General features: G+C 48.2%; 1 protein-coding gene across 3 annotated transcripts; it reads left to right on the top strand.

Moving 5' to 3' along the window:
• The first annotated feature begins 1,143 nt into the window (after window positions 1-1,143).
• LAMP5 (lysosomal associated membrane protein family member 5) lies at window positions 1,144-15,211 on the top strand. Of its 3 annotated transcripts, none has more exons than XM_074914968.1 (7): window positions 1,144-1,291; window positions 1,694-1,778; window positions 2,026-2,198; window positions 2,474-2,605; window positions 2,686-2,791; window positions 4,277-4,465; window positions 10,835-15,211. In XM_074914968.1, exons 2-7 carry the CDS (start codon window positions 1,739-1,741, stop codon window positions 11,011-11,013), a joined length of 819 nt encoding a protein of 272 aa, XP_074771069.1. In that variant the 5' UTR covers window positions 1,144-1,291; window positions 1,694-1,738; the 3' UTR covers window positions 11,014-15,211. The 3 variants fall into 3 exon arrangements, with proteins under 3 accessions (XP_074771069.1, XP_074770975.1, XP_074770884.1); XM_074914874.1 differs by having other exon boundaries at window positions 1,700-1,778; XM_074914783.1 differs by lacking the exon at window positions 1,144-1,291 and having other exon boundaries at window positions 1,648-1,778.
• The last annotated feature ends 204 nt before the right edge of the window (window positions 15,212-15,415 follow it).

Genomic DNA, 15,415 nt, shown 5'->3' on the forward strand with positions numbered 1-15,415 from the left:
GCTGCACCCTGTGGTACCCTCCTCCAGAGGCTGGATGCAGGAGCAGCTGCTCAGGATCATGTGTTTGTTTGGAGGCTTAGAAGCTACCTAGAAGCCTCAAAAATAAAGGAAATTAAATAGGGCACTAGAGGAGGAAATAGAGGCCAGTTAAATACTGAGGTCAAAGACCTGAAGAAGCCAGGCATTAAAATCACCACAGAAGTAAAATCTGTTGCAGCCAAAAAGCTTCCCATAGAAGAATTTTATTTTTTTTTTTCCTTATATAGTCCCCCGAAACTATTACCTGCAGGTTAATCCTATATCGTGACTAACACAGGTCTGGTTCTGTTCTGGAGGAATGACTCTTTATCATGAAACAGAAGAGAGAAGAAAGGGTCAGAATATATTTAATATGTACAGCAAGCAGAAAAGGAACTTCAACAGAATAGTTACAAAACCCAGTACATTCTCTCAGTATCTGCTCTTATTTTTGAAGAGCCATTTCCCAGCAGGAAAACTCCTCTCTGCAGGTGTGCCCTGGCAGGGAGCGGGCAGCCTCCCACCATCAAAATTCACCTTGCTTTGCCAAACCCTGGACCGTTGCCTCCAGACTCCTTTTCCTGAACTAGAAACTCCAATTGCTAGTGCATCAGCATAACGCCACGCGCTCCAAATAGCTGCTGTCCCAAAAGCCAAAGCTGTTTTGTTTGGGTTTTTTTAAAAAAAAAGTAAATATCCTTGGTGTGGGGGCCCACGTTCCTTGCTGCTCCTGGGACCGGTGTCTCTGAAACTGGTAAATATCCGGGTGTGCTCTTCGTACCGGGGCAAGGGTGGACCGTAAAAGCTCCCGATGAGAGGTGGCGGGGGAAAAAAAAATTAAAAAATTAACTGGGAATATTCAACCTGAGAAAGGCGAGGGGTCGAGGCGGGTTTTAGAGGAGGTTGCCCAGCTCTGGCAGCACCGCGGGGCGGGCAGGGCAGGGTGCAGGCAGCCCTGCCCTCCCCAGAAGCCCGGCGGGGGGGAGGTGGTGTGCGTCCAGCTTTTATTCCCCCCTCTCGCATAGCAGTGCCCGGGTTGTCTGAACGCACCTTCTCGGTGCTGTCGGGATCGCTCCCCGCGCTACGTGCCGGGATGTTTTGGTTTAGGGTCTGTCGCGACATCTTAAGAGCTCAGGTGTGGCGATGGCCGAGTTGCCTTCTGACTTTGTCACGTAAAAATGGGCTGCGCGTTTCTTTCTAAAGGAAAACACGGAGTAGCCGTTCGCCTTCACCGAAATTACTGACGCTCCGTGAGCAGCCGGCGCTGGACTAGGTACAACCCCCCCCCACCCCCCCGGGGGTCCCCTGGCTCCCTTCGAGCTCCCCGTGGGGATCCCCGAGAACCCCTCGCCGGGGACCCCAACGCCGGAGTGTGTGTAGGGGGGGAATCCCTCCTCCCCGCCCTGCCTCCGCGTACGCCCCGTCCCTCGGCGTAGGCACATCCACCAGCTCCCCGGCATCTCTCCTCCTCCTCCTCCTCCTCCTCTTCCTCCTCCCCCCCAACACCCACACACTCCTCCCCGGCACTCCGCTGCGGAGTGCTTTTGCAGCCTGTGCATCTCCTGAGAAAGGAGGTGTTTCAGCTTTTTTTTGTTCCTTTTTTTTTAAAAAATTTTTGGTGTTGGATTTTTTTTTTTTTTTTCTTTTTTTTTTTTCTCCCCGGACCCATTCGGAGGAGCAGCAGCAGCAGCAGCGGACACGCCGGGACCAAGCAGGGAGGATGGCCGGGGGGCGCCTCCCGGGGCTGCTCTTCCTCTTGCGTGAGTACCCCGGACGGGCGAGTCGCGACACGGAGCCCTGTCGCGATGAGGCAGCCGCTGGCCCTTACACAGCCCCGGCGCTTCTAGAGCACCGCTCCTGCTTCACCACCACCGGCTGCCTCGTCTCCACTGCCCGCTCTATCGCGACAGGGACTCTCCCCGTCGCGACAGGGGCTTGGGGAGGGGAGGCGGGGGGCGGTGTGGGGGGACCGGCCGCTGTCGGCGCTCAGCGCCTCTCTGCCCGCAGACGCCGCGGCTCGCTTGGCTGCCGAACAAGAAGTTGAAAATCTCTCCGGGCTCTCCCCTAACCCCGAAAAGGACATTTTCGTGGTACGGGAAAACCGGACGACGTGTCTTATGGCGGAATTCGCCGCCAAATTCATCGTCCCCTACGACATACGGGCCAGCAACCACGTGGATGTGAGTTGGGGGCCAGGGCGTGGATGGGAGTGGGGGCCAGGGCCCGAGGGGGACACCCAGAACCCATGGGGGAAGGAGCGGGTTGGGGGTGGTCCAGGGTTCTGGGGGGTGGCCGGGGCTCGGGTTTGCAGCGCTGCAGCCGCGGAAGGACCGGGGCGGGGTGGTGGCGGGGGAAGAATCCGCCGGTCGTTTTGGAAAGTCCTTTATCCCCTCTCGGAGGGGGAGTCCAGTGGGGCCCCGGGGCCGCCCCCCTGAGCCCCGCTGCCCGTTTCCAGCGGATCACGGAACAAGCCGACATCCCGCTGTCGCGGGGCGCGGAGATGAAGGGCAAGTGCAGCGCTAACGAGTCGGAGCTAGAAATCTCCTGGCTGGAGCAGGCGTACACCCTCAAACTCTTCTTCCTAAAGGTACGGGGGGCACGGGGGATGGGGGAGGGGGAACGGGACACGGCGGTCTTGGCGGCTCCTGACCGGCCCTGTCTCGGCAGGAGGGGCACAACACGTCCCGGGGGCAGGAGGCTTTCTGGAGGCTCAGCCGCATCCAGTTCACCTACGACACCGCCGAGCGCACCTACTTCAAGGACGCCGTCAACCGTAAGCGCCCCCGGGGGAAAGGGGTGGGGGGACACAAGGGTTTGGAGCAGATCCTGGGGGTCTGCCGAGCGCGGAGCCGGCGGCGGAGGGAGAGCACGGACAGACACCGCGCGGGCTACTCGCACTTTAACGGGAGAGAAAAAATCCCCGAACCCACATGACAAAGCAGGGATCGGGTGCCAGTTATAAGCCGCTTATTCCGTTTATTTTATTTTGTTTTCCCCTTTTAGGTCTTGTTTTTCACCCCTGCAGTTGCCGCGAGGTGGAGGGGGGGGAGCCCGACGGCTCTGCCAGGCCCTCCTGGCGGCACCCAGGGGCCCGAGGGGGTGGGCAGCGGGGCAGGTGGCCGCCTCCTCGGGAAAAATTGATCTTCTTTCCTGCGGGAGATGTTTTTTAAGGTTAATTATCTCCTCGGTTCTGATGATGGTCGAATAGGTGGGAAAGCAGCAGCTTCCCAAGATAACGATGAGTTTGACATCAATCTCCGTACCCCTACACACCTCCACCCAATGGCAGCCTCTTTTCTCACCAGGTTTCCTTTCTTTTAGCTTTCATTTTGGTTTGATTTCGTTTCTGCTCAGAAATGAATTGTTTTGTATTTGAAAACTGAAATACTGTCATTTGTAAGTTGTTCCCCCTCAAAATTTTACAAGTCAGGGGAATGGTGAGTTGTGACTTTGAGACACACTGGCCGTGGAGCTATTTTTCCCACTGGTGTTTCTACTCTTTGTGTCCCCAAAACACGGTGGTGGCCGTGCCTCATCACCCTCCATAAACACAAAACAGCGATTGCTTTTCTGTGGTGCTGGAGGGGAACAAAGGGCTGCAGAAGGGTGGGAGGTAGATGACACCCCTCATTCCACCTCGCTGAGACGCATTCGGCCTTCGTTTATAAAACAAGATTGATGTGATGGGGAAATATTTTCTTGTAAGCTATACTTGGGTGAAACGGTCCAGTTGTGTTTTCAGGAAGGGTGTTACGGCCCGTTTTGCTTTGCAGTGAGTTCCCCAAATTGCGTTGCTCCTTCCCACCTGAATTCAGAGCCCAAGTGCCGCCACAGGAATGGCTCTTTCCCAAACATAGGGAGTATGAGCACAGTCCAAGGCTGAAACCTGTGTGTACATCGATAGAAACCATTCCTCTGACTTTACAGACTTTAAGTCTGGTGGCACGGGCATAGCTGGCAGCAGCAGAGCCAGCTCTCCCTTTCGTGCCGGCAGGACCGGGCGCTGCAGCCATCCATTCCTGCTCATGAGCAGGCACCCCCGTGTGAGAACTCCCCTGGCTATGTGGGGTGGTGTCAAGCCGAAAACATGGTCCCATCCCAGGAGAAAATACTGCTGTGAGAGCGGCGGAGCGTGCGGCTGCCGCATTGCCCGCTGCCGCTGCGTAGCCTGGCCTTCCATCTGTTAGCTTTCCTAAGAAAGTCATGTCGCTACCCCCGAGACGAGACCTCACGGCTGCTGTTTCTGCCCTTTGGCCAGCTGGGAAGCACACGGCCAGCTCGCACCGGCTCTCTGCCCTGGTAACCCCAGCTGGGAAGTCCTACGAGTGCCAGGCTCAGCAAACCATCTCCCTCATCTCCAGCGACCAGCAGAAGCCCGTGCAGCTCTTGCTGTCGGAAGTGCGTGTCCAGCCCTTCGACATCGCCGCGGATTTTGTCTTCAGTGAAGGTAAGGTGCAGGGCCAAGGCACGCCCTGTGTCCCCCAGGTGCTGCGGCTGCCGCTGTCGCAGTGTACTGCAGGAATTTGGGTGCCAGCTTCTTCAGAGCACCTTCCCCTCCTTCCAGTGGGTTGTCAGTGCTCCCTGCAGTCCCTCCAACCCATTCCCTCGCCTCTATGGTCCCCCAGCTGCTCTTTGCTCAAAACATGGGCTATCGTTGCATGTACTCTGGCTTCTGTAAGAAGCTGCCTGGTCCCTGAGGAGCCCTGCGAGGCTTAAGGAATCTCCTCTGCAGCATGGGAGGTGCTTTGATACAGCTCCGGGGGCTTTTTAGGGCTGTTGCATGCCAAAGAGAGCTTGGGGCTGCAGTGGCAAGGCAGTGCTTGCGATGCCCGTTGCTGGCTTCAGTTTGATTAATGCTCATTGCAAAGGTGAAGGAGGTGTAACGGGGACTTCAGCGAGGCCGCCTCCTGCGCCAAACATGCGGGAGGCTCTTCCTCCTCTTAGGTTTCTTGAACATTAATTGCAGATAAAAGAAAGTGTGAGTTACGCGTGCTGTTCGTATCAAAGGATTGTACTGGAGTCAGCAGCGATGCTGCCATGGGGCAGAATTCCTGCAGATTTTGCTTTCCCTTATCCTGAGGAACCCGTGGTGCTCCTCCTCCCCAATGTCCCCCCTGCCTTTTCCGTCAGGTTGAATGAGGGTGTGTAAACATGCTCACCTGAATTAGGGCTTTGAGACTAGTTCCCTTTTTTAATGCCGTCTTTGAGACTAGTCCCCTTTTTAGTGCCCTCTTAGCAAGTTAGTTAACTCCATTATTGTAACCAGATGCAAATAAAATTTGTAATAGCCAAATCTCTTTTACTAACAAGCTAGAAAATGGTAGTGTTATTTTCAAGCCTAGCATTAAAAACGTGGGGCTTTATTATTTTGCATGTGGGAAACATTTTAGAACACAGTAAAAAACCAGCACTGACTTCAGAGCCAAGCACTTACGCTCATGACTCACATTCCTCTAACTGATGTAGTAAATACATGCTATTATGTACACTGGCTATGGCAGAGCTCTGCGTGGCTGAATTACTCATGGCAAGGCCAGTGTAGTACGGAGTACTTTTTATACGTGGGCACAAATACTTTTTTTTTTTTTTTCCCAATCTGAGTAGTATCACATTTTGTATAGTTACAGGGAGAAAAAAGGTAGAATTTAATAGTTTCCTGTCATTTTTTGTTGGCACATCTTCATGTTCTCCCTCCTCCTGTGGTTCCAGGCTCTCTGCACTCAGGGTTTGGCTGGCAGACCTTGGAGGCTGAGAAGACCGTGTTTAAAATACGCAAGTCTGGACTCAGTTTTAGCTGCCCTGTCTCTGTGATACCAAACTTGTCAAGTCTGAGAGCTCACAGTTAAAAGAACCAAACTTGGGGTTTATTGCCAAAAGGAACTACCTGCCCTTTTCATGATCTTTCATATCAGGCAGTAAAGCTGTTTCTTTTTTTAAAAATTTTTTTCCTTTGTTGTTGTAATTTGGTTTTCTTTTTCTCCAGGACATGAGGAGACCCTAGTTGGTTAAGCAATCTTTAAACATGTGGGGAATTCGTCCTTCTGAAGAAGGCACAGTTTCTTTCTTTGTCAACCTTTCCATTTTTTTGTTGTTGCTCTTGTTATTGAATGACACTTCTTTTTGTTGACTTCCACTGGAAGTTAAATAGCAAAGAGGACCTGGAGAGGCTGGTCAGAAATGCCCGAGAGGTCATTTATCAATGAAGCTTCACATGGGGCTCTGCTGCTTCTCCCAGCGGCACGTCCCCACCAGCCCTATGGACTGGCATGTCCCCGGCACATGCATGGCAAAACACGATCCTTTGTGGGGTCTGCACACTGCCAATCTTAAATTACAGTAATTAGCCTTCTCCTTTTTGGTTCATCAATTTCCCATTAGATAAAATTCCTATTAATTATGAACAAGCTACAGAACATTTAAAAATATTTTAGAAGAGAGAAAGAGACCTACTAGAGCAGGAGAATTGCCGAGACACAGGAGGGTCAGGACCCTTTTACCACAAAGAAATGGGGGGAAAGGTTTTGTCATTAGTCGTGACACTGTCCTTTCTGGGATAGATTAAAAAGCTTGTAGGGAGTGATTGGATTGCTTTTATTTTTTTGAATGCTTAAATTCATGTGCTAGAATATATTTTGTTGTTGTTGTTGTTAAGACGGTGCTTCCGACCCTCACAAATACATACATATATATATATATATATATATATATATATATATTTTTCAGTGCAGAAACAGCAGAACATTTTTTTCATTCAGAGCTTGGGAAATTTTATTTTTTTAATAGGGAAAACATATATGTTTTTCAGCTTAAAAGATAACTAAAAAGAGAGCTGGATCAAGAGGGTGCAAGGAGAACATTTAAATTGGTGAAAGAACCCCACGGATATTTTTATTTTAATCAAAATAATGCAGAGTACTAATACAAAGGGACACAAAGGCTGGGAATTAGGGACCAGGATCCTAGGAGGTCTCATTTTCCTCTGAGCTACCCCAAACAAGGGACACGTTTTCTCAAGGGTCCTTGGTGCCCAGTAGCTCTTTTCTGTAAGGTATTGTGGCCACGTTTAAAAAAGCACCTTTTTTTTTTTTTTTTTCCTTTTTTTAAGCTAATCACTTATAAACGCCCATCCCAAAATCTCAAAAATCCATCCTGTCATGCCAGATGCAACTGGGCTGTTTTTATATCCCTTCGAGCAGCCCCTGCACCAGTCCTCAGGCTTGTGGTCGTGACTGCGGGAAACGGCAGATTGTTTTTGCCGTGCTGCTATTTGTTCCGCAGAAGGATGCTGAAACAAGAAAATGGGCCTGTTGGGTGGTTTCGTAGCCTAGTACTGAAATTGGACGAGCACTCACCATAGAAACCGTGGTGGTACGTGAGCCTGGGTGCTGCGCGGTGTTGGAGGAAGCACGGCACAAAAGAACAATGAGGAACGTTCCTAAATGCTTCCTTTGTATCCGCCTGCAGTCTTTGTTCGACGGGGCAGGGACTGGGTCTGCGGGGTGGCATCTCTCTGGCAAAGGGGTGACCCCGGCTGGGTTCAGGATGCAGCAAAACTCCCGGCATCACCTGAACTTTTCACAGTTAAAATTTGCCAGGGACTTTTTTGGCTTTCCTGGACTGAGGGTAAAACCCAGCGATTTGGGAAGTGCTGAGATCGCTGTGGGCCTGAAGTGAAATACTCAGGGAAATTTGATGGAAAGGGCTGTTTTCCTGCAGAAAGCAGTGATTTAAAATACAGAGCAGTTCCCATTGCGATGGTGTTTCGTTTGTCATGCATCAACCAGCCCACCTGCCTGCACTGTGCTTGATGGGTTGAGTGTCTGAATTTGTGCCCGCTGTGGACTTTATGCAAACGCTTCTCCCCTCCCGCTCGCCCTTTTGCATTTTCCTTTGCTGACAGACCAGGAATGGTACCTGTTAACCACCTCCCCACGGTGTTGTGCACCTCAGTGCCAGTGTGATGCTTTGAACTCTTGGGGTAAAAAACGCTGTATAAATGTTCGAGCACACTGTTATGAATGTGCAGATATTTTAAATAGTTGTAAAATGATGTGTTTTAACATTCTATTAACGTTAAAATTCAAAATTAATCCTCCTAGCAGTCAGCCTTAGCTCTGCTGCAGATGTGTTTGTGCTTAGCACTTGCCTGTGCTGCCATGCTGGGTTTCCCACAGCCCCATTCCCCCTCCGCTCTCTGAAGAGTCCAGACTTTTGGCAATCTGCTCCACAAGGAGAAAATGGGAGTGTCTGGTGAGGAGAAGGTGTTGGTAAGGCAGGAGGTGGCTGCTTTGCAAGGCTGCCTTCGCTTTCTGCCTGGGGAGGTGCAGCTGGGGAGAGCAGCATGGTTTGTGGATGTGGGGACTGCAAGCTTTGCTTTGATTTATTTTTTTTTCCCCATTCTTTTTTTTTTTTTCTTTCCTTTTTAATCCTCTTTAAAAAGTGTCAAGGATAAAGAACTATCTTCCTCGGCTGCTTGCAAGAATTGACACCTTTTTGAGTTGTGACTCAGACACTTAAATACAGTGGTGGCTTTTATGGGCACTGGAGTTTTGGCCATGTCCTCTGGCACATTTTGTGCTCTGCAGCCGGTTTGCTTTGGCAAAAGCTGGGGATTCAAATAATGCAAGCAGGTGCGTTATTGTTGGGTCAGTCCTCTGCATCACAGCACTGGTGCTTTTAGCTTTGCCACCTTCAGTGCCTTCAGACCCCTGCATTCACCCCATTCTCCTGCAAATGCAGCATCACTCTTGTTTAAGACAAGTGTTTGAGCCCAGGTGAGCGTCCTCAGTTGGATTTACAGCAGGCTTGCTTCAATTTTCTGTGCGGGTTAAGCTAAATCACTTCCAAAACAAAAATTAGTGCCCGCGGGAGGAGATGGCTGGACTCAACCATGTCTCATCAGCACGCCCTGGCCCATCAGGCTGTTACAGGTGTGTGGCGAGTGCACAGGAGCTCCTCTAGCCCAGATCCTGCCCGCAGGAAGGGTGCTGCTTGGCACGTGGGCAGCAGGCTCAGGGGGGTCAGAGCACCCCTGGCCCCATGGCACTGCCCCACGCGGGACTTTTCCCGCAGTCAGGTCGGGGGATGCCAGCCTGCTGCTGTGGCTCTGCCTTGGTGCTGCAAATCTGCTCGGGCCTTGGTATCCTGAACTGGGAAGAATTTCATAAAGCGCTGGGAGCCCAATTTAGGGAGCTAAATGATAACCAGGGTTTTTTTTTTCCTTTTCTCCTTAATACAAACAAACAAAACCCCTGCATTGCAGCAATTGCTGAATCGCCTGTAACACGGTCCTGGTGATTAATCACTCCTCTGGTGAAACGGTGAGCAACTGGAACCGAAAGGGACATTTTTTTTGTTAGGCTACATTTCACTTTTGCTTTTTTGTTTCACTTCATTTACAGCTCAAAATGTTTCCTGATGGCATTGGGAGGCGACAGAGCTCCCAGAGGTGCCGCCACCGCTGGAGATTTTTCCCTGCTGTCACCTCCTGCCTGGGCCTGGGGGTCTCTGGGTTTTTCCTGCCCTTTGCCACATGCTGTTAGATTTGCAGAGCATTTTCCGTTCGTGGTTATCACAGATCTCTACGTCTTGCAATCAGCTGCCTGAGGAACCCATCTGGACAGTTTTTTAGCAATGGAATTAGTGGTGCCCTTTGTACCTGCTCATCTAACGTGTAGCCTTTTTTTTTCCACTTTTTTTTTTTTTTAAATTCCTTGCTGTTTTCATTGTTTTCAGCACAATTCTAGTACTGTGAAGATGATGATCGAAGGGCCAGAGCACTATGTCTTCTGTATGTCATAACCTTCTTTTTTTTTTTTTTTTCCCCAGAGTTGGCATTTTTCTTCTTTTTGGTCTGGCAGCTCCATCTTGGCAGCATTGGCTCTGCCTGTCCATCAGCGTGGATAAGCAACAGTCCTGGGGGGTGTGTGAAATAAATCATGATCCTGTCATTCAGGCCTGCAGTAGGTTCTGGAAGTGTAAGGGAGCTGAACTGGGATTACCAACATAACATGTTTCCTAACCTCGGTGGCCTTTGCAAGCTAAATAGAAAAATGTTTTCCCGTTGTAGTTGTGGTTATTATTTTCTAGTGGTTTATTAGACTTGTAAGCCAGAGAGAAATCCACTGGGAGGCTCATGCTGCTGCTTCTTATCCTTTGCAATATTTGACAAAAAATGCGGGGTGCTGGGATGCTGTTTGACCATGAGCACACGTGCTTTGCCAGTGCTGGTAAACTGCCCACGGGGAGCTCACAGAGCGGGGAGAGGTGCTGTTAGACCTCTGTCAACTTGCAGAGAAAAGGGACAGATCTTGAAATGATGAGCAGGGGAAGTCTGATGCAGGATTAAAGACCTAGTGATGTTGAGGTCTCGTGATTCAGTATTTATAGACTCTGTAACTAAATAAACAAAAGGAGATCTTCAGTGGGGCTCAGGACACTTGCACTTTCGATGTCCCGTTCCCAGCAAGGCCGTTGCTGCACTGGTGTGGGAGAGAGGCCTGAAGAAGAGCTTTGTGGGCATGAAAGTGTTTTTCCTCACCACATCGGTAGGTTTGATAGATGTTCCCTCTCCCTCCACACCCTGCGCTGTGACTGTGATTTCACTTTCCTCCAAAGCAGTTGATTTTCTCCCTGGGACTCGGATGATGGTCGCTGTCTCTCTGTGATGCTGCAGGTATTTTTGCTGGACAGGGACCCCCGGCATGGAGCTGTGGCTCCGGGACAGTGGGTTTGCTGCTGCAGGAACTCAGATTTGCAGTACCTCGTTCATTTATCTCTTTCTCTCTCTCCCTTTTTTTTTTCCCTTTCCCTGCAGAACACAAGTGCCCGGTGGACCAAAGGGAGCAGTTAGAAGAAACCTTGCCTCTGATTTTAGGCCTGATACTGGGGTTGGTTATCGTGATAACCCTCTGCATTTACCATATCCACCACAAGCTGACAGCCAACCAAGTGCAAATTCCTCGAGACAGATCTCAGTACAAGCACATGGGATAGGGAACGGCATTGAGCAGCTCAATTATTTATCAGGTAGAAAAAGCAAAAGCACTTTTTTCTGAAGGTGAGGAAAGGTTATAGGGGAGCGAGAGATGGTATTCACAACACCTAATTGGGGATATTTCATGGAGACACGCAAGGTTAGGCTTTAATATAGTCAGTGCAGAAACAACATAGCTGTCTCCGAGAAGGCTCAGAGCATCTGATTTTAGGAGTCTCTGGCAGTAGGTGATATGAATACCTTCTTAAGCAGCTGGGCCAATCATCTGGGAACAGAAATGCTTCACATGTCAAAAAGTTTAACACTGGGTGCAAAATTAGCTTTTTTTTCTTTTTTTTTTCTCTTTTTTTCCCCATCTCAAGAGACTCTTCCCTCCCCAATATGCTGCTCTTGGCAGCATTCGTCCCTCTCTGTTCATGTCCATGCAGGGAGCAGGGCAGGGGGACAGAGCCTTTAGACAAACTTCATTCTGATGAAGGGTCATCTAATGAAGGGACTCAAACCACATTCCTGAAGTTTGCAGTCATGTTAAGGAAAGCATGAAGGCAATACAGGTGTGTTTTGGGAGGAAAAAAAAAAAAAAAGGCCAGGACCTTAAGCTGGCATAAACTGGAGTAACTCCAGTGCAGCAGATCGCAGCCAGCTGAGGAGCTGACCCCACATTTGAGACCGTGAAGAAAGCTTGTTTTTGCTTCTTGAGCCACATCTGAACTAAACTTTAAAAAAATAATAATAAACAAAAAAGAGTATTGATACACAAATTATAAAGTGCCATGCTACTGCAAGTCAACTGAGAAATGCTTCTGGCTGGACATCCTGCACGTATTGTGATTGTTGTTGAGATGTTACATTGCTACCTGCAACTGATACTTTCACGATGAAACAAAATAAAAAGAAAACAGAAATGTTAAAGTTACTATGCAGATTATTCAGGTATAATCTAATGTAACAGAAAAAAATACAAGGGAACCCTTGAAATCTATCCTTAAACGTAGACGATTTTTAAAATTAATTAAAACATGTACATATATAATACTTGATTTGCTGCCCTGTTTTGGAATGATGTACTGCTTTTTACTAACTCCATGATATCTAATGGAATTGGTGCAAAAATACATCATCTGAATGGATGTTAAATGTAGCATTTATTGAAGTATTTTTGGTGCAGATGGTTTGCTGGAGACCTGGTGGTGGCTCAGTATTCTGTGATTTGCTGGCTATTTCTAATAGTCGTCTCATCTCTAGCTGTTTCTTACATGTTTTGTGGGCAAGGGCATGTTTCACTCTGGTCCTGTCCAGTTCCCCCTGAAACCTCTGACTTCCCTGGGCTCCAGTGTCACCTCAGCAAGTTAGTCCAGACCTTTGTTAGTTTAGGGTTTGGAAAATACCTTCTTGAACTGAGTTGATTTGACTGTCCTCTTTCAGTTTAAAACAGGGTGATAAGCAAAGATGATAATTTCAGTGTTGAGAAATGCAAGAAGAGAAACTTAATTCTGTTTTAATGCTGCAGCCTCCTCCAAATTTTATGTTTGTGGGTTGTTTTTTTTTTTTTTGATGAAGGGGGATGCAGCAAGAGCCTTCCTTTAGTCCTGTCTCATTCCTGGTCTCATTTCTATGTTACGCTCAGCTTTTTGTTTTCTCTTGGGATGTAAGAGGCAAAATGATGGCACTAATGATTTGTAGGGCTTTGTCCTTTTCTTTTAAAACTCCAGTGAGAGTGTTCTGGGCGGGCTTTAGGCTGACCAAGTGCCACTGCCTACAATGAGCTGATTTTACTTTTTTTTTTTTTTTTTTTTAAAAAAAGAAGGTTCTTTCAGAGGCAGCCAGAAAAAGCCATAGGTAGCAGGAGGGTGAATCAAAGGATTAAAGGTTCATCCTTAATAGAGAGGGGCCGTAGTTACTAGCTTTGTTCTGCCTCGCTCTTGTCTGCCCTCCAGCCAGAAAGGCTCTCCCAGCCAGCTCCCATCAGCCTGGAACATCTGCTCCTGTATTTGACATCCAAAAAAAAAAAAAAAAAAGGATAAAAAAGGAAGCAAACAGCTGAACTGCAGATGCCAGAGGAGCCCCTGTGCTGTCATTTGTCTTCTGAAGAGCATGTTTTGGCAAGGCAGTGGCAGGGATGGGCCCTTGGGATGCCACGGTTGTGTCAGTGAGCAGTGGTGGGGCAGGGCACGGTGGCAGGATGGGGATGAAAATTGCATCAAACTGGAGAGATCCCAGTCAATAAGAGGCTGGTCCCCACCCAGCCAGTTTCCTCCCAGTGAGCTGCAAGTCTTTGGTGACAGTAGGAGAAATTTTTTCTGCTTCAGTTGAGTGTAATTGGAGATACAAAAGAGTAGGGACATTGTGAAAAACGGGCGAAGAGAAGGACTTTCTAGCTGGAATCAAGAGGGTCCTGTTTTTCCCCTGTGCTGCCTGTTTCTCTGGGAGAGCCCACTGGGGCTTTTTTCCTCCCTTTCCACACTCCTCAGCACCTATCCCTCTTATTTTTTTTTTCCTTGGAAAACTTTAGTTGCGTATCTGCTTGGATATTGAAACTTTAAATGAGTGACATGAAAAAGAGATTCTTCCTCTTTGCTTGCCCTTAGTAGAAGCTTTACAGAGATAAGGAAATGCACGCCACAGCATTTTTAGAAGTGTTTTTGATTTCTGATGCCGCCCTCCTTCCCCCCAGTTTTTAGCCTGCTGAAGGGATGACCATACCAGTAGTGGCTTTGCATGTTTCAACTGCTTTCCATGACCCCTGGGTGCATCCAGCCTTGTTCTGAGGCCGGTGGCAGAGGCAGGATAGGTGCAAGTTATTCCAAAATACACAACCAAGCAGAGTCTTTATGCTCCTTCCTCTTGGCCTCCTGCTTTTGCCCTGTGCAACGGCTCCTCGCACAAGACATCAGTGGCAATCCCATTTGCACCATAGTTTTTTATCTCCTGCAGAAATCCCATTATGCAGAGTGGGTTTGGAGGCAGGAACGATTGTCCATAGCTGGCAAAGGGGTTGACAGATACTTCCCAAAACCAGAGGAGGAGGTGGGAAACTCACGGCAGCATTTGACAGACTACATTTAAACTTTCTTATTTGGAAGCCACAGTTTAGAGTTTACGTGGAGCTGTTTGAAAGCAACAAAACCTGGGGCTTGGCTTAGCTGCCTTAGTGTCACCCTTAGGAGAGGCAGTGGCTGGTGGAGGGAGCCGCGCTCTCTGAATGTATCTCCAGGCTGGGTTTTGGAGCAGCTGGGGTTAGTCATATCGTGTTAAATAAAGCTGTTGGTGGGTTTTAGCCCTTTGTAGGTCGCATTGTGGCTTCTCCATTTGCAGAAAGTGAGCAAGACCCACCTGGTATAACAGGGAGATACTCTCAGACACCTACACATATCCGAGATATAGAAAAAAATGCTAATTTATGGTTGACTTTGCAAGCTAATTTTAATTCAGTCTAAGGTGAACTGTAAGGGCAGTCATAGCAGAGCCACCCAGGGAAAACATCGTCTTCACCACCCATCGGAAACTGTCCTCGACTGATACCACTGCTTGAGCCAATGCATTGGAGCGCTGGCATCGGCCATCTGAGGAGAAGATGCCCTCAAAGCAGCACTTGCGACCCTATGCCTACGTACCTTAAGAATTTTTGCTGCTTTTCATGTCAGAGGATAGAGGTTTCCCTTAGGTAGTGCTCAGCATCACCTTAAGGTTGAAAGTGTCTGTAAGCTGTCAGGACAGAGTCACATGAAAACAGTGAATTTCTTGGTTTTTTTTTTTTTCAATTAACATAGGAAGTAATTTCTTGTTGGGCTGAAATGATTTTCTTCGCTTTTGTGGAAGAAAGGAAACAGAAACAATAATTTCAGCTCAATGACAGCTGGGGTTGTGCCCCTGACTGATGTACCTTGTTTAAAGAAAAAGTTAGTTAAGATGTTGAAAGAAAACCCTTTGAATCTTTTAATTCTTTCCATCCTTTTGAGAACAATTATTTATTGAATTTGATCTGCATTTTCCATCAAGTTAAGCTTTCCAAGCCTATTTTTGAAAAATTATTTGAGAGGTTAAAAAAAGCTGTCCAACTTCCCTCCTGCCTGTCCACCTACAGCAGCATCTTGAGGATGGCAGCACTTTTATTGTGACTTCATTTTATTTTTCGCTTTCATCCATCAATGGCTTATTACGAGCTAGCTGCAAACTTGAACACTTTGCTTTATAGATGTTTATGAACACACTAGTAGAAGGTGGATAAATATAAGAAACTTATCATCCTACTGAGCTCTATAAGGACCTGTAGTAATTAAGCACTAAAGCAGCTGTTAATGACTTACGAAGTACTTAGGACTAGAACTTTAATTATAAATTACTGATGTATTGCAGAGAAGTTACATAGGCAGTAAATGCTCCGGCCTCTGCTACTAAAAT

The sequence above is a fragment of the Athene noctua genome, chromosome 1 (assembly GCF_965140245.1).
Source record: "Athene noctua chromosome 1, bAthNoc1.hap1.1, whole genome shotgun sequence".
Taxonomy (NCBI): Eukaryota; Metazoa; Chordata; class Aves; order Strigiformes; family Strigidae; genus Athene; species Athene noctua.